Source organism: Oculina patagonica, chromosome 1, assembly GCF_052425735.1.
Source record: "Oculina patagonica isolate OP01 chromosome 1, crgOcupat, whole genome shotgun sequence".
Lineage (NCBI taxonomy): Eukaryota > Metazoa > Cnidaria > Anthozoa > Scleractinia > Oculinidae > Oculina > Oculina patagonica.
In genome coordinates, this window is record NC_135758.1 from 27,584,751 (window position 1) to 27,609,792 (window position 25,042).

The 25,042-nt window shown below is 41.2% G+C and overlaps 2 protein-coding genes across 3 annotated transcripts in view; one reads left to right on the forward strand and one right to left on the reverse strand.

Moving 5' to 3' along the window:
* The window catches only part of LOC144642613 (protein mono-ADP-ribosyltransferase TIPARP-like), a 132,064-nt gene extending 126,328 nt beyond the window's left edge, over positions 1–5,736 (forward strand). Inside the window, exon 6 of one of the 2 annotated variants that reach the window (XM_078501639.1) lies at positions 3,902–5,731. In XM_078501639.1, coding sequence (XP_078357765.1) covers positions 3,902–4,334 — 433 coding nt within the window. In that variant the 3' untranslated portion in view covers positions 4,335–5,731. Of the gene's footprint in view, positions 1–3,901 lie in introns of both variants that reach the window. The other variant, XM_078501629.1, reaches the window with a different exon arrangement.
* Positions 5,737–6,198: 462 nt separating this feature from the next.
* LOC144643790 (protein mono-ADP-ribosyltransferase TIPARP-like) lies at positions 6,199–24,821 on the reverse strand. The gene is made up of 2 exons (XM_078503140.1): positions 24,617–24,821; positions 6,199–7,214 (listed from the first exon to the last, which is right to left on the reverse strand). Exons 1-2 carry the CDS (start codon positions 24,763–24,765, stop codon positions 6,761–6,763), a joined length of 603 nt encoding a protein of 200 aa, XP_078359266.1. The 5' UTR covers positions 24,766–24,821; the 3' UTR covers positions 6,199–6,760.
* Positions 24,822–25,042: the final 221 nt, after the last annotated feature.

Here is a 25,042-nt window from a genome sequence, read left to right on the forward strand (position 1 = left end):
GAATATATCGATAATCAATTCTTGGTTTTTTTTCCTTTAGCTTACAAGAGTTGACATCATTACAAGGGCTTTTCTTTTTGATGTTGTTCAGTTCGGCCTCTTTACGCGTCTTTCCGCAAGAAACAGCTTATCAGGAGACGGAAAGAACGAGTCCAAATCCTCAGATTTCATGTATTAAAGCCAGTGACCTTCGTGAGCGGAACGCTCTGTTTTCGAACTGGAGTGAAAGTCTTTCTAATTTCATGCTTGGAGATAATGATTTGAGCCACATATAAATTTCACTCTCAATAAATGTACCAGCCTCGTTATGAAGTCACTTCGTGATTGGATGATGGCAAAAAAGCGGGAAAAAAGACCTTGGTGTTCACGGTTCGAGTGTCCGCACTGTAAGTGCGCTACAAAGAGAAGTGCATATTTGCAGGTGACTTACAAAGTTAATTTCACTACATGTAACAGAGGAATGTATAAATGTGGGAGATTGCCCTATTCTATTTGTACAGGAAAATTTCACGGCATCTTCGACGTCACAAACAGCGCGAATACACGCAAAATTGCGTGGGTTCTCGCGTGGATGTACCCGGAATTGCGTGATCAGTGTCACGTCGGCGTCGCAAAAACATTCGAGTCTGCACGGAAAGTTGATAAGTTCTGCTCAAAGTTTAAATTTTGTATGGACAGTATCGTATAGCAAGGTGTGCAACTGCCGTGTCGAACTAAATTCGTCTCCTTAGTTGATGTAACGCTCAATATTAACTACCGTTGCAACTGCTGGTGCAGATTTCTGAGATTAAGTTAATGATATAAACATTATTTGGATTATTCAAAGCCATCGCGGTCTGATCGAAACTCCACAGTATCGCCAAAAATGCAAATCGTTATTATCAGTGTTACCAATGCAAGGCTGTTACACTGACAACAGAAGCAACTTGGCTGTGTCTTATTCTGTGGAGATAATTTTATATTTGCCGGGAGAGCGTGCAGCGCGGATCGAGCAAAATACAATCCTGGTACGACTATATACAACATATAACTTTCTTTAAACTTGAATTTTGCTTAATTAAAAATCCTTGTTAAAAATCTGTGTATGGTAGCTTTTTACATTAATTTGCATTGGTTGTTTACGTGTCTTTGTAAAGTGACAACAGGCATTTCATTTTGAAGAAATGGCTTCGAAACAGTGTGCTTATCTCTGTTCTTGTCGACCAGGGTTTTGGTTTGTATGAATTTGGCATTTATTTGATTTGAGCATGTGATCAACTCAGAGAAGTATATACCTCAAGCTTTTTGTCAAAAGGTAATTATTTCATCTTCGATTAAAGTGTTGTTTTGTATTTTATCAGAGATCAATAGTCACAAAACACTTTATTTATGGAACTGATTTATTTTAGGATTGTTTGTTTCAAAAAATAAACCATTTAAATTAATTGCATTACTCTGATCTTGCATTTTACTCTTGTGGTTTCATGTTTCCCCACATTGATAGGAATATATTTAAATATTTTCTGTAAGTTATTTTTCCATTCATGTAACATCCAAAGTTATGCTATCGGGTGCCATTTTTAAGCAAAAAGTGTTCTGCAGAAATAAAAAAATCATTTTAATTTCCACTGGATGAGTAAAAACGATAAAGGCAAGCTCCCTTCACTTAACTTAATTTGGAGATAAAGACATATGCTATTTCTATAAAGAGAAATATTTATGTGTTACTTGAACTCTTGAAAGCCAAACTGCAGCAGGACGTAGTTTATGTCTCCTTTACATAAAATCGACAGTAGGTGTAAAATGAGAATTTAAGTTACTACTGAATATGAAGTTCTTCTTTTCATTTTGCACTCGTGCATAAATTCGGCAAATTTAACATACACTAGGACCTTCTCCAAATTAAAGTAAACCCCAAACCCACCTCTCCTTAAGTGTTACACTATTCTTACCCTTCCGCAATCAGGAAACGAAACACTATTTCTCTTTGAAATAGCTGCTTGTTCGACTTCTTGAAATCTGAAGTGAACGCTTCAAATAACTAGTAATAGTTCTCACTATAAAGCTGCCCCCGCCTTTTCATAATTTGTTAAACAACAATAGTCTAAGATTAGTAGTGTCTTTTTTCCGCCTTAAATTATTGATGCCGATGGACTACACAATAAGGCTTCTTTTTGTATTGTGCAATGTACGTGACTACATTGTTTGTTGCGGAATTTCTTGTTGTGTGACACCGTCGCATCCTAAAGGCCCGTTTACATTGGCGATTTTTGTCGCACAACTCAATGCAATTTATGTCGCGCCGAAGTTGCAGCAAAGTCATATCGCGGCGACTTCATGCAACTTTGCCGCGATATCGCGGCGATAAAATCACCATGAAATCGCCGCGAGTTTGCACGCGTGAAAACTAGCGGCGATAAAATCGCCGCGAGTCGCAGGAGTTTCGAACCTGTTCGAAACTTGATGCAACTTCGGCGCGACAAAAGTTGCGTTGAGTTGCGCGACAAAAATCGCCTGTGTAAACGGGCCTTTAAAAAATTCACACGTTCAAGTCGAATATATTACCTAGCGGAAATAACACATTGTTCGTGGTGACAACACGCAAGCTTATTCCCGGGCTTATAACATTCAAAAATTAACTTACAATAATTTCCAGGGCATAAAGCCTAACAATTCCACGAATAACAAAATATGGCAAAATCAGCGACTGAACGTCGTGAAAACAAGCGCGGGTCACAAGAGAGACATGACCGACACCGGAAACCGCGCAAGAAAAACCTCTTGCACTCAGGGTAAATTACCTTGTAATGCATGACAAAATTCACGCTTTTGTTTATTACTCGTCGTAAAATGTATGCAACTTTCCACTTGTTTTCACGACGTTCAGTCGCTGACTAAGATAAGAAACTCTTCCTCCCTGAATGATACGCCTGTTATGCTTTCCATGTCATTTTCGGTATCGCTTCAATTTCAGGTACATGTTTTAGCTATTTCTTCAAGCAACAGATGTTTGTTGTGATCACAGTGCGACGGCTGTTTTTATACTTCGCGGCACTGACTTCCGTTGCTCCTTAACGAGCGTCCCGGCAATCCTTTGCGAGCATTAGGGCAATCCTTTGCGAGCATTTGGGCAATCCTTTGCGAGCCGCTTTGACCAAAATCGAGATTTTTTCCGGTAACAATCACTGAATGCACTCATTTTCCCTACCTACGCGGGGACTTCTAAGGTGCCTCCTCGGGTTCCGGCCTCTGGGCCGGAACCCTTCGGGGGCAATAACGTTTCTGAAAGTTGATATTGTACGGAAGTGTGAAGAATATGCAAGATCCTCCCGCTCCTAAAACGAAATTGGGCACCTCAGGGGCGTAGCCAGGATTTTTCAAAGGCGGGGGGGGGGGGGGGAGGGGGGATCACACTCACCATGTTACACCCATGGCCAGGGTACTTAACAGTTTATCACGTCGACAACCACCTTTTTTTTTTGCTAGATGTAAAATTTTTTGTATGGGCAGTCAAAGTCAGGGTTTTCAATAACATTGTTTAAAAGAAATAGTATTGAAATGTTTAACTGGAGGACGTGAGCGGAAAGGTGCATGAGTACTGGAGGCACGAATTTCTAGGGGGGGGGGGGGGCAGGGGCATGCTCCTCGGAAATTTTTCAAATTGGCCTCTTCCCTGGACAGTAATTAGTTAACCAGGAAGGTCTTTATGGCATTAAAAACTGCTCACAGCAGTTGTCCGGTTTTTAGTATAGTAGATTCCAAAACCGTCAGACTCCAATTGGAAAGAGAGTGGGTTAATCCCGGATATGAAACTATTTAACATTAATTTAAATAGTCTTTGTCCAGTCCAGTTTAACGATCACAGAAAACACTGCTACAGGTGAGTTAACCCTGCTCTGTTTTATCATCATCCCGTTTTCAGAAAGCGTGAGCAGATGAAAAAGAAGCTAAAAGCCAACAGCTATGACACAATGGAAAAGTTATTGTTTCATGGTACGACACCGGATGTTATTGACGCCATCTGCAAACAGAACTTTGATCACAGACTGCGAGGGAAAAACGGGACAGTGTATGGAGAAGGAAGCTACTTTGCTGTAAACGCCTCCTACAGTAACAAGTACAGCAGCAGTCAAAGTGAAGATAAAACGCGGTTCATGTTTCTGGCTAGTGTGCTAACTGGAGAATACAAGCTTGGAGGGCGTGACCTTCGTCGACCTCCCCTGAAAGATCCAAGTAATCCTGCCAGTGATCTGTACGATTCGTGTGTTGACAAAGAAGAAGATCCAAAGATTTTTGTCATTTTTAACGACGAACAATGCTATCCTTTGTTTTTGATTAAGTATCGTTTACAATAACTATGAACATCTGACTATCTTTAATAGAACACCAGTACCTTTCCCTCTTAACGGGTGTCTCAAACAGTAAACAGAATTAGTATTCCGATTAGCTAAAAAAATGCAACCTGGGGATTTTTGCTACGCGTTACAATATTTTGTTGTTGTTGTTGTTGTTGTTGTTGTTGTTGTTGTAGCCCTGGGACTGAAGTTCAATCCACCGAACTGAAAAAGATGACAGCTGGAACATTTACCCATAATTCTTAGCGCATCAAAACCTAAAAAAAACGTATGAGGAATGTCTAAAAACTTCAAACCAAGCATACATAGTGTTGTTAGTATATGGACAAATGTTGCAAAAAGATAACGTTCTATGTGTCATTTGGCTGTCTTAGGCACGCCAGGTATAACAATTAAATGTACAACGTTAACCGCCAGTTAGCTACGCACGATAAAGCAACAGTGCAACGATAACAGCAAATATGGATATTTGAAACTAAAGTTAAGCCTGCAATGCATGTGCACGCTTTCAGTAAAATTGTGTTAAGTCTTTTCTTAAAGGTGGTCGTCAGGGCCGTACAGGATTCCATTAGAAAGCCGTGATTATAAGAAAAAATTCAGTAACTGATCAAAATAACAATAAAACAAAGCAATTGTTTTGTTCCGAATATTGATTTTTACAATACGTTATGTTATGTCACGTTACGTTCATCTCACTTCAACTCACATAGCTTCATCTTTACCATACACGCTGGCTTGGGTTCGATTCCCGAACCCGGCGTCATATGTGGGTTGAGATTGTTGTTGGTTCTCGTCCTTGCTCCAAGGGTTTTATCGTGTTCTCTTCTTTTCCTCCCTCCGCAGAAACCAACACTTCTAACCACCGTTAAATTCTACCCCCAAGCGGTTAAATCGCGTTACGTTAGGGACGGACCATTAATTTTTTGGAGGGGCCCGGGGGGGGGGGGGGGGGGATGAAATATTGAAAAAATTGTTTGCAGGGCCTGGAAAGACAAAATAAATTGTTTGCAAACACGATATGTCCAAGAAAATAATGGTCCGTCCTTTACCTCACTTCAATAGTGCCCCATACATGGTGACGCGGGTTCGATTTCCAGCTTCGGCGTCATATGTGTGTTGAGTTTATTGACGGTTTTCGTCCTTGTTCCGAGGGTTTTTCTCCGGGTTCTCCGGTTTTCCTCCCTCCGCAAAAACCAACACTTCTAAATTCCAGTTTGATTGAGTTTGGTTGCATTGAGGGCTGAAAACCAATTTTCCACCTTTTTCGCCTCTCTTGGAGGCGGGGTCAAGATGTCCTCCTACGTAAAGACGTAACTGATCTACAAATCATATTCAGGTAAGGACAGTTCTTAGCCTTAATGTACTGTTTCCACATTTGAAATAGTAATGTCAAGACGGATGGTAGGGGAGGGGGGGGGGGGCATTCACCTTACTACATGTGAAATGACTGGATAAAGCCTGGTTTAAACTTGTGACGCAAGCACGAGCGAAATCACGCAAAAACAGCCTGACGCAAAAAGGAAAAGGACCCTTCAGCTTCTGCTTGCCGCAAGCACAAGCGCAGGCATCAAAATGCAATGCTCTTGTGCTTTTGCTTGCGTCGAAGCCGTTTTCAAGGTGAAATAAGAGCAGTTATCCTTGCGCTTGTGCTTTTCGTCGCTACTAAAAACCAGGCTTAAAGAAGCAAGTATCCCAAAAATTGTATCGTCATCTCAGCCTTGAGTGCCTAGTCCCGGCGTTGACTTTTATCTAGTGGAGCGAGAAACCGCTGGTCAATACTAAGATCGCAGCCAGTTTTGCGTGACAATTTGATTGGCCCCTTTGCATGTGCGCAATGAAAAGCACCTTTCCCCCCAGAAGTGAGCACATTAAAAAATGATTTATTGAGCTGATAGACAGATGTAATGTTCAAAATAGATATACATGTAATGCAGCCTGCGAAGGCAGGTCTTTCGCTCGTCTCTAAAACAATGGGCGAAAACTGGCTGTGTCGAGACGTTGAACAAAATTGAGCGTTATAAGCTATACCTACTGTTCTGTACAATTCAATGCAACAGCAACAACAACAAGCGATATAAATTATTTTGGTGCTATCAAAAGTGCAAGTTTTCTAAATTAAAATAATGATTCTTAGTAAATCTTTGTTTTTCAGTTTTCATTTAAGTTATAGTTCAACCTGGGAAAATGAAGTGTAGTCTTGTTTTTTACCCAATCACAAGTAAAATTGAAAGAAAAGTTAAGTCCAGTTACGACTGAGAGTCCTCGAGTTTCGCGCCCTTTTCATTTTTTGTTTGTTTTTGTCAAACTTGAGTTTCTGATTGGTTTACTGCCTTTTAACCCTTTATCTATGATTGGCCAGATGACACTCGTTAGGAAATTGCGGTATCTTTTCTTCAAAAAAGGAAAACAAAATATTTGTATATACTCTACATAATTTTACAGACTCGGCCGTGGAAACGATACTTAATCAAATACAAAGGATAACATTGTTCGTCATTAAAAATGACAAAAATCTTTGGATCTTGTTCGTTGTCAACACACGAGTTGTACAGATCACTGGCAGGATTATTTGGATCTTTCAGGGGAGGTCGACGAAGGTCACGCCCTCCAAGCTTGTATTCTCCAGTTAGCACACTAGCCAGAAACATGAGCCGCGTTTTATCTTCACTTTGACTGGTGCTGTAGTTGTTACTGTACGAGGCGTTCACAGCAAAGTAGCTTCCTTCTCCATAGCGTGTTCCGTTTTTCCCTCGCATTCTGTGATCAAAGTTCTGTTTGCAAATGGCATCGATAACATCCGGTGTCGTACCATGGAACAGTAACTTTTCGATTTCGTCATCGTTGGAGACGTTCAGTTTCTTTTTCATCTGCTCGCGCTTTCTAAATACGGAATAATTATAAAAAAATAGAGCCAACTCACTTATGGCAGTGTTGTCAGTGATGGTTAAACTAGGGAGACAAAATTAGTGGAGCGTCAGAGACGCTTCTCGAGAAATCTCGTCAGTATTAAAGGGACTATGTCATGGATTTTATCAGAATTTTAAACAGCCAAAATTATATTTGTGTCGCTTGAAACCTAGAAATAATAGTCCATTTTTATTAAAAATTGCTATATTAGAGCACTGACACTGTTTTAACAGTTAAAACTAGCATTATTGACTGCGGATGGCGCGGATGGAAACGGATTGCAATTTGAAACGTTAGGCAAACGTTTTCAAATTGTTTCCGCGCGTCTTCAAAAAATCGATATTTATAGCTGTAGCTTGATTTCTATCCACAAATCAAGGTTATATTTTCCTTTAGATGTTCAAAGATATTGTTTTTTATGGGTTAGGTTGCCTTCTACTAATTTCAGAACCGTTTAGACCAAAATTCTGCGAACTCTCCGTGACATAGGTCATTCCATCATGATAGATCTGAGCTTTGTTCAAACTTTGCCTATGGGTTGCTCATCTAAAGGGTAATAAAATTTTGATATGAAAAAGAAGAGGTCCCGTTTAGAAACAGGAGGACCTATGATTCGCTAAGGAATATATATGTTACGATAAAGGCACGCATCTTCAATCGCCACTGATTAGACGTTTTCCTAGTATGCAGTGTTCGAGGTCACAATTATTTTTCACAAGTTCTGCTAAGTTAACGTTTCGTTGATTATTTGTTGTTCTACGTACAATAGAAATTCGTCTAAATTGATTTTTATAGAAAGAAGGTGATTGATAAATTTAGAAAAAAAATAAAGAAAAGAATCATAGATCTCGCGTGCCAAGCTGTAAAGAAAAAAATTAAGCACTTTTAGCTCTTATACTTCGACAGGTCAGTATTACAAATCTTTATCAGTTGATGCTACAATAATGGTATCGAGTTAATGCCAAATGATTGGTGAATACGTTTTGGTTATTTAATTGACGTCATTGGTTACCAAAGCAATAGTATGACCTGATGAATACACCCTTTATTTTGGCTTTAAGTGCTTATAACTCCAAAACGAGCCCGATGACACCATTTTTTTTATCATTGAATATTGATCAGCATGTTAAGATACAACTTTCTGCAAAGTTAAAAAAGATTCTGCGAAGCTGTTTTAGAGCCACCTTAAATTTTCAAACATTTAAGGTGGCTCTAAAACGGCTTCGAAGAATTTTTTAACTTTGCAGAAAGTTATATCTTAACATGCTGATCAATGTTCAATAATAAAAAAAAATGGGGTCATCGAGCTTGTTTTGGAGTTATAAGCACTTACAGCCAAAATTAAGGGTGTTTTTAACGGGTCATACTGTTGCTATGGTAACCAGTGAGGTCAACAAAATAACCGAAACCTATTCACCAATTGGGCATTTATTTAATGCCGTTATCGTAGCATCAACTGGTAAAGATTTGTTGGACTGACCCGTCAAAGTATAAGAGCTTGGAAGTGCTGAAAAACCAATACCAACCACCTTAACGTGTGCGGGCAAATTTTGCATTACATTATGCGCAGTTTGACACACATGAGAGTTACCGGTTGTGGCACAACTTGCAAAAAAACCGCTCGGGCTCGCCTGGCTCGCTGGCTCGCCAGTCTCGCCTCGCTATTTTTTGCAAGTTGTGTCCACAACCGGTAACTCTCATGTGTGCGGGGGTCGCAATGCCAAAACTCTCATGTGTGTGGGGCCCGCAAGGCCAGCCCTTTTGTGTGAAAGGAGGAAAATGTGAGTGGCTTTCACATTCCTAACTTCCTGAAGCAGTTTCGCCGGACCCGACAGTGTACCAATCGTTGTATGGCGCCATTGTATTAAATTACAACAAACCTTTAATTGCTGTGCCAGAAATAATTCCTATTGAACAAATGCTCTTATTGAGTAAACGAAGATGGGAAGAGGGAGAACTGGAGAAATTAACTTGAGTGTAAAGAAAAACTTGAAAAGATCTCGTGGAAAAGCGTTTACAACCTACAAAAAAACTAAAGAAAATGAAAAACAAATAACAATCCTTTTAACAGACGAGGTGATTGAAAAATTAAAAAAATTAGACAGCAGTGTTGTCGCAAACGTTTTAACAAGCTAAACAAGACTTGCACGCTCCGGTGAGTGCATAAATTATTGCAGCAACACAGAAAGTCACAACAATGACTTTGATTGCGTGGGTGTATTGCTGTCAAGAAACGGAAAACCCCCTTGACGTAATCTAGTTGTTTTTTTTTAGGAGTTTTTAGAGGACAGAGCTCAGTTATAGAAATGCCGTCATGGGTGCATTTTTAGAATATAAACCGATAAATAGAAATGGCGTCAGGGATGTATTTTTTAAGCAAACACCATAACCAAATTTTGGAACCTAAAAGCCAAAAAATAATATTTTATAAGATAGATCAGATTCAATTGAACTGTTTCAACAACCAGAGAAGTGAAAAAAAAAATCCTGCGTAAAATTATTTTTGCTTATACAGCACATTCCAAATCGCACAATAGAAAGGACATTCCAAATCGCACCACACATTCCTGTTCGCTTGTGATTTTTTTTTTCACGAAAAAAAAATTTTTTTAAAAACGCTGAAAATCAATGGCGAATCGGCATGTTTGGCATGTGCGTGTGACGTACCGGAAGACCAGAATATTCTAAAGCGACATGATTGTAAACAAGCCGATGTGTTAATCAAGCTTTAAACGGCTAAAGCAAAAAAATTGAGAATCAACTGGCAAAAGATTAAAAATTGGTAGAAAAGACTCTTGATTGAAACAGTAGTACAGAGAGTATTTGACAAAAACCACAGCCGGTGTTTGTCATTGGCGATGAGTCATGATATTACACCGTCTAAAAATATCATTCGGGTAATACCCCGACTTTGTCACCCACGCACGCAAACACAAAAAAAAATTTGCATGCCGCTGTGGGTCACGCAATTTCTCGCTGTTCGCTTCAACTTAATTGTATTTTTTGCACACTCAGATTTAATCCTTTCGACTCGGCTGAAAGTCACTTTAAGCACGCTTTAACCTTTTATTTTGCCTCGTTCAGGCAAACAACAACCTCTCTTGTGATGTCTCGAACATTTTTTTGCAACTCGAACGACAATGCTTCCATCACAAAGTAAACGACAAGATGAGCGCAGACAATCATTCTTTTATAAAATGAAAAAATGTTTTATTGGACTGAAATTTTATTTCGAAATGTCGGTGGCACTTTCGAGAAGTTTTTTTTCCAATCTTTTGCGTTCTTCTCTCTTGATTTCTTCCCGAATTTTTCCGATGTCTGGCTGGAGTGAATTTGTTTGTTTTTTTGCAAAGTTTGAGCGTAAAGTATCTTTAAGTTGGCGATATTTTTGCATTTCTCGTGTGATCAGTTGAAACTCTTCGTCAGAAACAAGATTATCATTCAGAGCTTGTGAGACAGAGCTGTTTATCGAGTCATGTTTTGCAACAGCCAGAGCGAGGATTCTTGAGTGCTTATTAACTTTACGTTCAAGCTTTTTGTTGATAACTGACAGGCCAGTGGAAGCTGCGCCAGATATACCTGCTACTGCTGCAACAGGAACGCCGATAACAATTCCAACACCAGTAAGTGAAGTGGCAACAGCTCCAGAAGACAGAGCTGCCGTCACGGCGCCAAGACAGACCACGGAATAGTGAATAACTTTCCGGACTTTTTTATATTTTTTTAACACAAGCCTGTAATGCTCAGCTTCAGCGGATATTTCTTTTTCAATTTTACTTATTTCAGTCAGCCGAAAATTCTCGGCATTTGTTGGGAGGCTTGGATAAAGTTGTGTTTCCTCGCGATCACCATAAGCAGGGGCACTCGGGAGAACATTAGCAGATGACATGGCCTCGTATACATAAAAGTTATTTTTGTATTTAATTTAATTCAATTCCAACTCATATGTAAGATTTGTGCCGTTAAAATCGAATGGCTTTCCATTCTCATCTCTAATCGAAAGAGTCAGAGATGATACATTTTCTTCAGCAGAAACGTCGCGCAAGACGTTAAAATGTGTATTTTGGTAATAAACTTTTTCATACGGTTTTCCACGTATGTCAAAAAACGCTAAAAGGCTTGATGGCTTACCATTTAGCAAGCTTTGTTGCTTGTCGATAAGGTCACAGTTGATGAAGTAATTTTTAGGATTTGAAACATTATTTACCTCAATTGTTTCAAAAAATTCCTTTTCAATACTTGCGTAATTCTCAAACCCAGGCAAATTAAAGAACTTAATAAGACTTTCATTCAGTCCAAAAGTTTTTAAATTGGGCTCTTTTGCTTTTATTATCAATGAACGGCCTGCAATGCCTTTTGTTACAGAAAACATGTTTTTCTCTGGAAATCCTTTTTCAAAAATACTCCCAATGTCATCGAGTGAGAAGTTTCCTTGCCGTATATAACGCGCCTTCTCTTCCTTGTTCACTTGTTTATAAAAAACTATTCCATCCTTTTCCAAACTATTCCAGCTGTTGTAAAGAGAACAACTTAAAAGCCGGATATAGCTTGGTTTTGGAATAGGCTGGTCAAAATAAACAGTGTTCGGATTTTCTTTTGTGGTAACAGTCAGCACAACCATTTTTATATTAAATAAAAATAAAAAATGTTTAATATAAAAGAGGACCATGGATGCAAAAACAAGAGGTTTTATGAAGTGGATGAAAACCCCAGAAGCAACTACAATTTCTAAAGCGGCAAAAGACAATGCATGGAAACCTTTTCTTGCAAAATATCCAAACGCTGACCGAACAAAATTTGTTGCACAGGTTGAGTTCGCGTACAACCACACAGCAACGGCAGACATTTATTACAAGGCAGGGCAAGGCCATTTGATAAATGTTTTTGGCTCTGACAGCAAATATTGGAGCCCAGAGATGAAAAAAGCACTGGGGGTGAATCAAATTTCAGGCGGTTTTCCACAACAGCTGTCACCAAGCGGCGCAAAAGGCTCATCTTTGCCAATTCCAGCTGTTGGATTTCACGAAGCCGCACCAAGTTTGAAAAAAATATTTAACAGCCAAATAAACATCTACGTCACACCAGACCAATATTTCACAACGAAATTAAGAGAGATTTTTCAAAAAACAAAACTGAAGCATACATCAGGAAAAGAGTCAAAAAGGTGGCTTGCTAGCCAAAATATGGCCTATTGGCCACAGCAACTTAACTTTGCGGTATGGTGCGCGACAACAGGCTGCGGTATAAGTCGAGATATTTTCGATGAAGAGCACTCAGCTCTCAGCTTGCCACCGATTGTGCGAAATTTTTACCTTTTTCACGTTTATTTCACGATAAGGCGAATATTGTTTCAGATGGGGGGAATTCAGAGCGTAAGCGCCTTGCCAGGCGACCCCACTTTTAGCCAGTTCGACAACAAGTACGACGTGGCTTCGTACAAAAGAATATGTGCTGAGTTCGGTGTCGACCCGTCAAGCGATTTCCGTTTCACAACAGGCGCAAACCACGGACTTGGTAACGTTTATATCTGGATCTCAAATATTGGTCCGAAAAATTCTGGGGCAAAATACCCCGATTACGATAAATTTTCGGATGAAGGTGGAACTGCAAGCAAAGGTAACTTGATTCAATACATCGAGCCAGACGACGCTGCATATGCACAGGCAGACTGGTTTTGTCCTAACGGCACTGAAGGGCTTACTCAGGCAGGTTTGTCGAGAGTAAACCAGTCGATAGAGGCTTTTGTCTACTGTATTCTCGGTTCGCAGGTCAACGTTCGAAGTAGCATACTTGGAACAGGCGGCCGTGCAAAGGAAGCGCAAAGTGAGTTCCTCGTGTTGGTTGAAGACGCTATAAGGCAACCTGATCTGGCAAAGTCGGTCCAAAGATACCAATTAGCCATCGACGAAGCTAAGGTTCGGCTTAACCTTGCAGTCTGCCCAGGTGCCTGGCTGATGCCCGCTCGTATGGTGATAAACACAGAAAGCGTTGTTGGTTACAATAACCAGCTTAAGCAGGCTGTTGTTGGGATGAAATTAGGAGTGAATGATGAGGTTAATAAAGCTACAAAAAAAGCAGCTCTTAAACTGATGGCGGGAGGAAAATCAAAAATCAACCCACCAAACAGCCACCCTTCAAATCCTATACACAAGAGCGCCACAGCAAAAAAAAATCAGGCACCTGCAGCAAGCGCTGCTGAAACACAAGCTAGGGACCTTTACGGTCCCCGTCCAAAGGACGGCAACGCGCAAAGCGCTAAACCTACGAAGGCCGTAGCCAATGATTCACACGAAATAAACAAAGCAACTGTCGCTGTTGGCGCGGTTGGAGCAGCAGCTTTGCTCTACACCCTTATGCGCTAACGTCTCTTTTTGATGTATTTTTCAACAAGAAAAGCAACCACAGCAAGGATAAGCAGCCAGGTGTGCTCTGCAAGAAATCCAATTACTTGACCAGCGGTTTTGAAAAGAAATTTCGCAATCGAGCCAATGAGACCAGGCAGAGCTGATGCTACCTTTGAGCCAATATCACTTAGGCCTTTCCCCAACGCTTTGCCGGTTGCCTTCAACGCGTTTGTAATGGCTCCAATAACAGAACCAATCGTGACACCAGCAGCCAGAAGTATTGCTGTTAATGTCACGCCATGTTTTTTGAAGATCTCTTTGATCCTCTCACGAAGTGGAAGCGCCCTTTCTCTTTCTGCAATCTGCGTTTGTAAACGCCCGAGCTCCTCGGTTCTTTCCGCAACTCTTTCTTCCGCGGCTTGTTTGTCAGTGGGGGAGGCATTCTCATCCTCTATAACAGCTTGATCTTCCTCGTTTTGTTGCTTCAGCTCGGCTTCTTTCTCTTTTAGATCATTCAACGCTCTTGTGTCGTTGAGCCTTTCTTGCAAAGTGTTTCTTCTGCTCTCTATGGCAGCGAGGCTTGCCCTTAGTTGGTCGACTCGTGTTTGTTCTTCTGCCTTCTGCTTAGCTTGTTTTTCAAGAGCAGCAACTTCTTTTTTTTTGTTTTCAAAATCCTTTTCAAGATTTTTTTTCAGTTGCTTAAGTCTGCGCAATTCTGATTCATTTTCAACATTTGACCCAAGTTGTTCCATCTTGGCATCTATTCGCTCGATTCTTATTCTGAAATCTTCTACTTCTTGGGTGGCTTTTTCTTTCTGCATGTCAATTGTTTCTGCCTGTTGTATTTGACTTTCAGCTTCTCTTAATCTTGGTCTCATTTCTCTTATTTCTTCATTGTCTTGAGCAATCAGAGATTCCGCTTCTGGCCCAAGGGGGGCTTTAAACTTGTTTGTGAATTTTTTGAGAAGGCCAGTTCCGTCTTTTTTGAAAATTTCGGTCTCGCCACCTTTTGATCCAAAGGATACAATTGTAGTTTCATTGCCACTCTTTTTGCTAAAACCTATTGGGCCTAATTTTGCGAAGTTCACTTTGGGGAATTTTCTTTTGATAAAATCTTTAGCTCTGTCAATCATTGCCGGTTTGTCATCTTGATGAATAAAGCTTCCCAAAAAAGGTGTTTCTTCGTAGGATGTGTCTGGCAGCCCGCTCTGTTCGTGCTGCATCGTTTGCATTTCATGTTGTTCACCCCCATGGTAGGGTGTGGATGCCTCCCCGGGCTGAAATGGTCGGGTTGTGTCGACCTCTTGTTCCTCTTCATCATCGTTATCACTGTTGTGGTCAAGATCTCGGTCCAAATCATGGTCCTCGTATCCAAACTCACCACCACCTTCCGCCATCACGTAATTTATATATATTTTCAAATTAAACTTTTCAATTTAACAATAAAACCAATCGAGAGATGGCTGCTGTTCAAGAAAACCTTCGACCGGGACGCACAGAGAAAATACTCGGCGCACTGAAAGCCGAGCGCGCTGTAAAACGAATCACTTTTGACCGCACAGAAGCCAATCCAGAGGAAACGTTGTATGTTTCAGTGCCCAAGCTGAACGAAAACGAGGTCATTGTGCCCGGCTCGCTGGCGCTGCGCTTCAACATCGACTTGAGCGGAGGCCATGCCAACAACTTTCTGGTTGACAACGTCAGCCGAGCTCTGGTCGACGATTTTGTTGTAAAGTACGAAGGCACCGTCGTGCAGGACACGGTTGGCTATGACATCTACAAAATATTTGAGGATTTTTTCCTTTCGCAGGAGGAGCGCGACGACAGGGTGCCAGAGGGCATTCAGAGCGAGGACCTTAACAAAATTCGCTCAAATGCTGGCGATAAGAAAACTTCAGGTGTGGACGCAGAAAAAAAGCTGAATGAGATATATGGAAATAAATACCGCATCCGCCTGGATCACCAGATTTTAACTGACCATGGGGCATTTTATCCTCAGGCACTATACAACGATCTTGTGTTCGAACTGAAGCTCGCGGCAGCCGAACATGTGGTCAGAGGCTCAGATACAACAAAACTAAAATACAAGTTGACAAACATCCAGCTGGAGTACGAGATGATAAGAAGCGAGGAAATTGCAGATGAAGCGTTCAGCGCTTATTCGGGCGGCAAAGAGTTCGCTTACGACCACATCCAGCGTGTTAAAGTGGTGACTTTTGCAAAAGGCTCCGACACACGTCTGAATCTAAGGGTCAACCCGCAGAGGAGGTCCATGAAAGGTATCTTGCTCCTATTTATTGAGCAATATAACAAAGGTGCAAGGAGCTCGGAAAAGTACATTAACCCGGACCTTACAAAAGTAAGCATCACTGTCAACGGCTCGCCAAACATGCTGTACAACAACGGCATCAAAGGAATGGACATTTGGGGAGAAGTTAAAAGATTCTACATGAAAGAAAAAAATAAAACGCAGCACATGACTCTGCAAAAGTTTTACACAGAAGACAAGTTTGGCCTTCTTATTGATCTGCGTTCCATGGCTGACCACTCGATGCACGGAAGCGGCACGCGCCTTGTGAACACAAAGGACGGTGTCCAGCTTGAGCTAGAGAGGAAAGCAAGCGGCTCAGGTAATTTGAACTGCCACATTTACGTAATCAGCGACGCCCAAATGAATATACTTGGCAGGCAGTTAGAATCTGTGCTTTTATAATTTTTTCTTTGAAAAAGTGTACCTTAGGTACATATACGAACGAAGATGGATCCCGCCAATATACCCTTCAACGCCCTCATTGTGGGACCAACGAACTCAGGAAAAACAAGATACGTGGTCAATCAGCTTTGTGGCCCTTTCCGAGGCAAGTTTGACTACATCGTGCTCATCTGCCCGACTTTCGAGCACAACAAGACTTATTATCGCTTTGCTGAGGAAGATATTCGATTTTTTGTTTTCATTTGCGAGCAGCACGAGGTGGAATCTTGGTTAAGGCTTTCAAGATTTCTTTTTGAGGGTACGAACACGCTTATCATCCTCGACGACTGTGCTGCTTCGAAAGATGTAAAAGGAAGAACAGGGGAGTTGGTGAATCTTGCTTTCTCTGCTCGCCACGCAGGCTTGAGCATATGGGTGTTAACTCAAAAATTGACAAGCATAACATCCTCATTCCGCGAAAATGTTGCGGCAATCGTTTTCTTTTACACCCCCTCTGCCAAGACCACGAAGGCAATCTTTGAGGATTACGCTGGCGAACTTGCCAATGAGGATTACAAAGAAATCATTTTAAAGCTAAAAAAAAATAAGTTTTCGCATCTTGTCATTTCTCATCGCCACCCTTACGGCACAAAATTTTCTTATTGAACATATTTTTTAGAGTAATAAATGGCTGACCCGTTCGCAACTTCTCATCCCGAGAGCGTCAAGGGCGCTGCAAGTGAACAAGAATTAGCTTCCGTAATGGAACTGCTAGGAGCTGAACCAGAAAGTACAGAAAGCGCTATGGCACTCATTCAAGGCCCTGACATTCCTGCTTTGCGTGAACAGCTTGCAATCCTTGTTTCAACAGGAAAAGCCAAAGAAGCAATCGGTGTGCAACTGACACACGAGCAGGTGAAGCGCTTGACAGATAAAGAAGTTGAAAAGTACTTAAAGAGATATGAGGCATACGTTGGATCCAAAACAACCGACAGCTTGATTGACAGCTTTATTTTTCTTGTTACTAAAGTCGTTGGTATGGCCGTAAATATCAAGGACGTCAATGATTATCAGAAGGAACTCAAAAACGACTACATCATCAGCAAAGAGCTGTCCACTTTGGCAGGCGGTCTGGCTTTGAAATGCGGCCGATTTCTTGCCGTTGCAAATGCTGCGCTCATCACAACAAAGCACATTGTTTTAAACGAAGCTACAAAGTCGCACACTTCGCTGTGCGAAACCAAAGGTGCTTCCAAAGATGCGGACACAAACACTACTGAAGATTTTTCTGAGCAATGCTAAGAAAATGCTAAGTAATTACTGAACAATGCTTAGCAATTGCTTAGCAAAAAATCTTGCTGAGCAATTTTCTATTTAAATATTATTTTTTTTTATTATAAATGGCCGAGCTCGAACAAACTCCGATCGCTCAAGAAGAACAGAAACAAGTTACTTCAACAACTCCAGCAACAAAGCCTGCCAAAAATCCAAAGCGAGTTGCTGCTGGCAAGCTTGCAGCTGAAAAAACAAAACAGGCTCGTGAAGCACAGAAAAAAGCTGCTGTCGAGGCTGCTGCAATAATTGCAAAAGAAAAGGAAAAGAAATCTGCTGCTGCAAAGCGAAATGCAACACCACCGGACGTAACGGAACCAGCTCCGCCCGAGGCTCAGCCGCAATCAAGCGGTCTCACCACAAATCAATGGATATCTTTGCTTGGTATCGGCGGTGCAATCGTTACAACTTATGTGAAACGCGAAGACATAAAAGGCTTTATAAACGAAAAAAGAAGTCCAACATTTAAAGCTCCGCCAACTCTTATAACTGATGACACACCAGTTACAGCAGAAAGTATTGGAAGGGTTGCAACGCGTTCTTCAGACACGCCTTCGACAATCCAAAATGCCATTAGACCTCGCAAACAAAGAGGAATCCGTCCGATGGATTAAAAAATTTCTTTTGAACATTTATTTTTCATTTATTATACCGACAATGTCCCTTGGTTTTATTCTTGACAACCTTGTTAAAGGTGCAGCTATGGCTGGTATTGCATTACTTTGGTTTGAATTTTCCAAAACTTGCGTTAAAACCGCTATTCGGGTGCAAAAGGATGAGGATACAATTTTTAAAAGAGGTATAAAAAAAACAAAAGAAGTTGAATCTGGTGAAGAAGTTGCAAACTTTGCTTCGCAAAACGGTGAAGAATAAACAAAAAAATTTTTCAATTGAATATTTTTTATTATTTTATACTGAACCGCCATGTCCGACAACAAGCTCGTGAAAACGCTCATGGATGCCGCCACCATTACAGGTCTCGCCGCCGGAATCGGCTGGGCTGCCAAAAAAGTTGTAAAAGAAAACTTCACATCCGACCCAAGCAGCAGTTTTATGAACTATGTAAAGTTCACAGCCGTCATGGCTGGCAGCGTTGCACTTAAACAGTATCTCGAGGACCAGAAAATTCTCCCCACCAATTAAAAAAAAATATCATAATATAAGAACAAAAACACACAATGGCAAGCGTAGCGATTATGGCTGGCGGAGCTATCTTGAACGCTGCTGCTTTCATTGGCGGCAACTATCTTGCTCGAGCTTTGGGTGGCGGAGATGACGCCGCTTTGAAAGAAAAAGAAAGACACGACAAAGCTCTCGAGGCTTACCAGGCAGCTTACGCGAAGTACTCTCGCGACCGCACGAAGCTTCTCGACTGGATCGAAACCAACAATGAGATCAAACAGCAAGCGAAACAAAACTTTACGAACACAGACTACGCTTTCAAACTCTACAACCAGGCACATCCTGACAAACAAATGATTCCTCCGAAAGAACCCAAGTTCTCTGATTTTTATCAGCCAAGCGAGCAGCAGAAACAAGGTGAACTGATGTTTGTTGGAGCAGGCGCTCTTGCTCTTGGGTACGCTGCCTTTCGGTTTCTTTAAACGTTTCTTTTTTTTCTTGTATACGCATGGATGCAAAGATCTCAAAAGTCTACTATAGCCCCCAGGGCTATTGGAAGGGAATTGCTGCGATAAAAAAATTAGCCGAGGCTGCCAAGGTTTCCGAAGATGCCGCAAAAAAGTGGCTAGTTAAGCAGGCCCTTTGGCAGATCTACCTTCCGGCACCACGATACGTTCCTCGCCCAAAATTCGATGTTTCTTCTCCAAACGCGGTCCACCAGGCGGACCTTCTTTTTCTGCCACACGACAAACTGCCGCGAGGGCGAAAAGTTTACAAATACGCGCTGACTGTTGTTGACGTTGCCAGCCGTTTCAAAGAGGCCGAGCCTTTGTCCTCCAAAGATTCAACTGAGGTTGCAAAAGGTTTTCAGACAATTTACAGGCGAAGTGCACTAAAATGGCCACAGATGCTTCAAGTTGACCCTGGTCGCGAATTCATGGGAGCTGTTACCAAAGAAATGGAAAATCACAAAACCTATATTAGACGCGGGCGTGTTAACATTCACAGAGATCAAGCTATTGTTGAACGTTTTAATCAAACACTGGCAGGGCGCCTGTTTGGTTATCAGTACGGTGTCGAGATGAACCTGCCATCTGGCCAGCGGTCGACAGCGTGGGTAAAAAGGCTTCCCGAAGTTGTTGCCGCTCTGAACAACGAAGTAACCAGTCTTACTGGTAAGAAACCTGCTGCTGCAATTAAAGAAAAGGCTGTTTCGTCAAAACCGTCCTCAAAATATACAAGACCTGTTGGCAAGAAAGAAAAAAAACTCCCCTCTCTCGTTAATGTGCGCTTTCTCTACCAACCTGGCGAGCTGGAAGGCGGCGTAAAAAGGGCTACAGATCCGATTTGGTCATTAAAAGTCTACAGCATTGAAAGGTCTGTTACTAAACCTAATCAGCCAGTTCTTTATTACTTGCCCGATGGTCCAAAGCGCGGCTTCGTGCGTGAAGAATTGCTTGTTATTCCTCCAAATACACAGTTACCACCAAGCACTTAGTGCTTGAGCCCCTTGGGCTCAGAAAAGCTATAAACGTTATGTTTATGTAGGCTTTGTTTCGCAAAACTTATACCCGTATGCGAGCGTGTTTATTCCGTCTTCGCATATCCATCGCTTTGAGTCAAAGGAGGATAGCGATTTTTTGTTCACCACTATCGAACACAACTCATGCTTAAAGCTTCTTAGCATGTGCATTTCGTGAAAGCTTTCCTTGTTTTGAAAAAGTGTATCTTTGAAGTTTTCATGATCTATCTTATTCTTTGTCACACACTCTTTTACCCCCTTTGCTTTTTTTATATTTTTTTTGTCTTCTGTCATTATTGAATACATTTTTGGCCTCAAACAAACACACTCTGAAATTAGTTTTCCTGCGCATTCGTCTTTCATTTTTCCCAACACCTTTTTGTTTTCGTTTGAATGAAGTGAATGCTCTTCTGGGTAGTCGCTTGTGTCGTACTTGTCAATGTTTTTTGCCATGTCCGCGTAAACGTCTTCTGTTTCTATCTCAAGCAAAAGGCTGTCTGTGTCTGTATACAAAAGCTCGCAACGCTCTCCGTACTCCTTTTTCAGATGGTTGTAAAAGAAGTCATACATGCATAGCTTGCTTACGTCAAGGATGGTCATGCCTGTGTAGACCGGTTTATTAAGAAAAAGCTTACTTTTTCGCATGTCTATTCCAACCAGATCGTTTGAAAACATCACATGCCTTGAATACAATGGGCTTGCAACTAATTTTCTTATTTTCTTTTTTTCGTCGCTGCGCACTATTCTTATGTCTACACGGTTTCTCAAGTTTTCCATTGTTTTTCCAAAAACTGAGTTATTCATTAGCTTGTAAAAGTTCTTTTCAAAGACGCTTTTCGCTTCTTTTCGGAATTCTGTGTTCATCCGGATGTACGGCTCCATCCACGCCTCTTGTTCAAACTCTAAGACCCTGTGCACTTTTTTGAGTTTCATTCCCTGTTTTAGATAAAACTGCAAGTTTCGGTAATGCACGACGTAATTGGTTTTGTCTTCAAGAGTTGAAACAAGCTTTTCGGTGTCTGGCGGGTGCAAATCAAGATTTTTTATTGTTTTGTTTTGGTAAGGCGAAAACATTTCTTTGTTTATTTTCTTTTTCTCTGGTGCTAATGGATAGCTGTTGTGGGCGTCATGCAGCTCTTTCGGGTATTCCAAGTCCACCTCTAAAATCCATCCAGCTTTTGCATACTCTTTTTTTGTCGTTATTTCTTTTTCTGTTGGCATAACCTTTTTCCATCTAAATCCACTTTTTGGAAGCGGCTTGCTCATTGCCCACCCGTAAAGGTTATTCGCATCGAGGTACGTTATGTATTTTTTTGGCTGGCTCGGATCAAATCCCTCAACATAAGGGTTGTTCGCCTTTGCATACCTCTTGCTTACCATCGAAATCCCGCCTCTTATTCCCCTTTCGACAAAAAGATGCATTTCATAGTCTGTAAGTAACTCAAGCTCCACGCCTGTCTTTTTCAAGAGTGCGTCCCAAGCAAGGCCTGGCGTCGTGTAATAATTCGCGGGATCCAACCCGTACTTCTCAAGACAGAGTTTTCGGAAGCTTTCAAAGACGTCGGCTAACAGGGTCACGTCAGTCTTAACGTACAAATCGTGGTAGTCGCCCAGGGTCTGGCAGCCAAAGGTTTCCCACACGTTTTGCGCGTGTTCGTACTCTTTATCCGTTATGTTCTCATCATTAAGTTTGCTGTAAAACTTTTCTTTTTCAGGCAAACTTGTTTCGCTAAATCTTTCCCATGAGTCCATGTATTCGTAAGGATAGATTCCCTTTTTGCAAAGAAGTTCAAAACTTTCATCAGACGACTGTGTTGAATTAGATTTTGTTATATTTAATTCCTCCTTCGGCATCGCTTTTACAAGTGAATCAAGACTTCCTTTAAGAAAGTTTAAGCTGTCTATAAAACGCAGTTTGCCAAGTGAAAATGTGATGTATTTTTCCATGTTGTTTGCAACACATTTTACTTCTTTCTGTGCCTCTTTTGAAATCTTTGAAATTGACTGCATTAAATGGTGCGCATCATAACCCCTCAGGTTGTGAAATGCAACTGGTATTTGGACCTTTTTCGGATCTAATCGCATCATAAAGTTACAAATGTTGTGTGCGGCTCCTCGAAACTTGCCTGTTATGTGGCAATGGTCTTTTACCACATCCTTGTAGTTCGGCTGGATAAGCGGCTTGTGGCACGCTAAGCAGTTTTTTTGGTTTTTCGCTGCTAATTTGTGTGTTTCTTTTTCAAGCTTTTTTAGCTTATAGTGGGTTTCGGTATCCAGGTTTTTTACCTCTTTTTCCTTTCTGTAATAACATTTTTTGTGCATCTGCCCAAAGTAATTAAGCTCCTTTTTGTTTCCAATCCAAACTGGCAAAGAGTCCAAAAAGTTTTGTTTCATTAGCGTTTCTTCGCAAATGTGGCAATTGGTTGCATTTTTGAAGTTTACCCAGTCTTTTGCCGTCATCACAAGAGGTTTTGGCTTTGACAATTCATATCTTATTTTTCTTTCTTCACTTAAAAGACAGTTCAAAAATACTTCAACGGCGTTTTGTCCTCTGTACACAAATGTTTTTTCGTGTTCACCATCACTCCTTACAACTGTGTAAGCAAATCCGCATGCCTCGTGCTGTTCTGTTTTGTCTGTGTAACTCGGCTTCATGTCTTTCACTTCTTCACCAAGGTCTTTTCTTTTCTGGCGCTCCTCGGCCGTTTCGCGTTTACACCCTTCTATTGGCCTTAGCAGTGCTTCCAAGTCGGCGTAAATTTGGTAAGGCGCTTTCATTTGTTTGTGGTAGTTTTTAAAAGAAAGAGTGTTTTTCCCCTTCTCCGGCATTTCGATTCTTGTTGGTCTGCCTTTAGCGCCATTGCAATATTTTTTGTGCTTTTCGAGCAAGTCTTCTCTTGTAAAACCTGTCAAGCACATCATGCAAAAGTGTTTTTTATGCTGATCTCCGGTTTGGTCATGTAACAAAGCACTTACTCTTTTTATAAAACAGTAGTGCTGTGTTAATCCTGACTCAATCAACATAAGAAATATACGGGGAATGCTATTTTCTTTTTCGCTTAATCTTAAAGGTATCACACATTCGTCTTCTGAGTCCCACCCAAGCACATTTATTGCAAGGTTTTTATTTTGCGCCTCAAGCCTGTCAATCTGCTTTAGTGGCGTTGGAAAATCGATTCCATTGTAGTTTATTCCGTCGTCAACTGGGTATCTGCTTGTTCTTTGCGGATTTTTCCCATCTCTTGGCGGAAATAATGCAGCTCTCAAAGCCCATTTCAAACATTCGTTATCCCTGTTTTGCACGTTAATAATTGCTTTCTTGTTTGCCAACTTTGGGGGCAAAGGCAAATAAGTTCCTCCTCTCAATGGCTGATAACGCGCAACGTTGATGTACGCATTTGTTATTCTTTCAATGGCCCACCCAGAGCCGTTCTCTGACCAACCCTCAATTTCTCCCTTTGCTTTGTCAATAAATTTGTCAAACTCTTTTTTTATTTGGTCTTTGTCGTTTTTTAAAAAAAGGTGTGGTTCACTTTCTCTGAAATAGTGTTCCATGTGTTGCGTCTCACCGTCTATTTGTTTTGAAAATTTGACTTCAAGTCCAAAGCTTGCTTTTAAATTTTGTAAGTCATCAATTTCGCTTACCAAAAGCTCATAAAACTTTTTTTTGTTTTTTCTTGCAAAAGTGTAAAGATCTTTGTTGTTTTCGTTAGCTTCCGGTATGTTCATTTTCCATACACGGAGCCATTCGTTAAAATCGGTGTGGGCCAATAAAAAAGTTAAATTTCTTTGGGGGTTTTCTTGAAATTCACGGAGGTTTTCCTCCATCATAGCTTGCAAAACTTCTGATGAATATCTTGCGGCAGCCATTTTTCGGTGTATATACCTTAAAAATATTTGTTCAATTGATATTTATTCCTAGCACAGGGTTGGCCTTGCGAGCCCCGCACACAAAAGGGCTGGCCTTGCGGGCCCCGCGCACATGCAAGTTTTGGCCTTGCGACCCCCACACACATGAGAGTTACCGGTTGTGGACACAACTTGCAAAAAATAGCGAGGCGAGACTGGCGAGCCAGCGAGCCAGGCGAGCCCGAGCGGTTTTTTTGCAAGTTGTGCCACAACCGGTAACTCTCATGTGTGTGTTTGGATGCACAGTGCAATGCTTAAGATCACCTAAAATCATCAATGTAATTTGGGGTTAGAATCTCAACACCTTCTATGCGAGAAATGAAAGGATGGTGCGAAACAAGAGGACATTTTTTGCCACTCGTCTACAAGATGTCTCCGTACGCAGTTTTCTTTCTACTTCATCATTTAAGCAAAAAAAGAAATACAAACCACTGTTGTCCATACATGCGTTTACCTGTTGTATCTCTCAAGTAGGAAATCATTCTTGATTTTCTCGACCACTAGTATCTTGGCCCCGTATTTCAAAATTGTTTCGTAAAAACGTTTGCTCACATCTTGGAATTCTTGACTGTCACATCCCAGAGCAATTCGTTCAAAATCCATATCTCTACCCGCCAGATCGCTAAAACAGAATAAGGAAAGGAAAAAGCAATGTTTACAGTAAGAGAAGAAATTCACATCACTAGTGTTGGATAAAGAGCAGAAATTCGCATTCGCAGTGTTGGATGAAGGGAGCAGCTAGGCCAACCTCGTTCCCAGCGTCTCTCCTGGGGGCGGGAAGATGAGAGACGCTGGGAACGAGGTTGCAGCTAGGCCTTATTAAGGTCTGGGAAGAACTACACAGTGGTGCCAGGATACAGAGCGTGCGCAAAGGCACAGA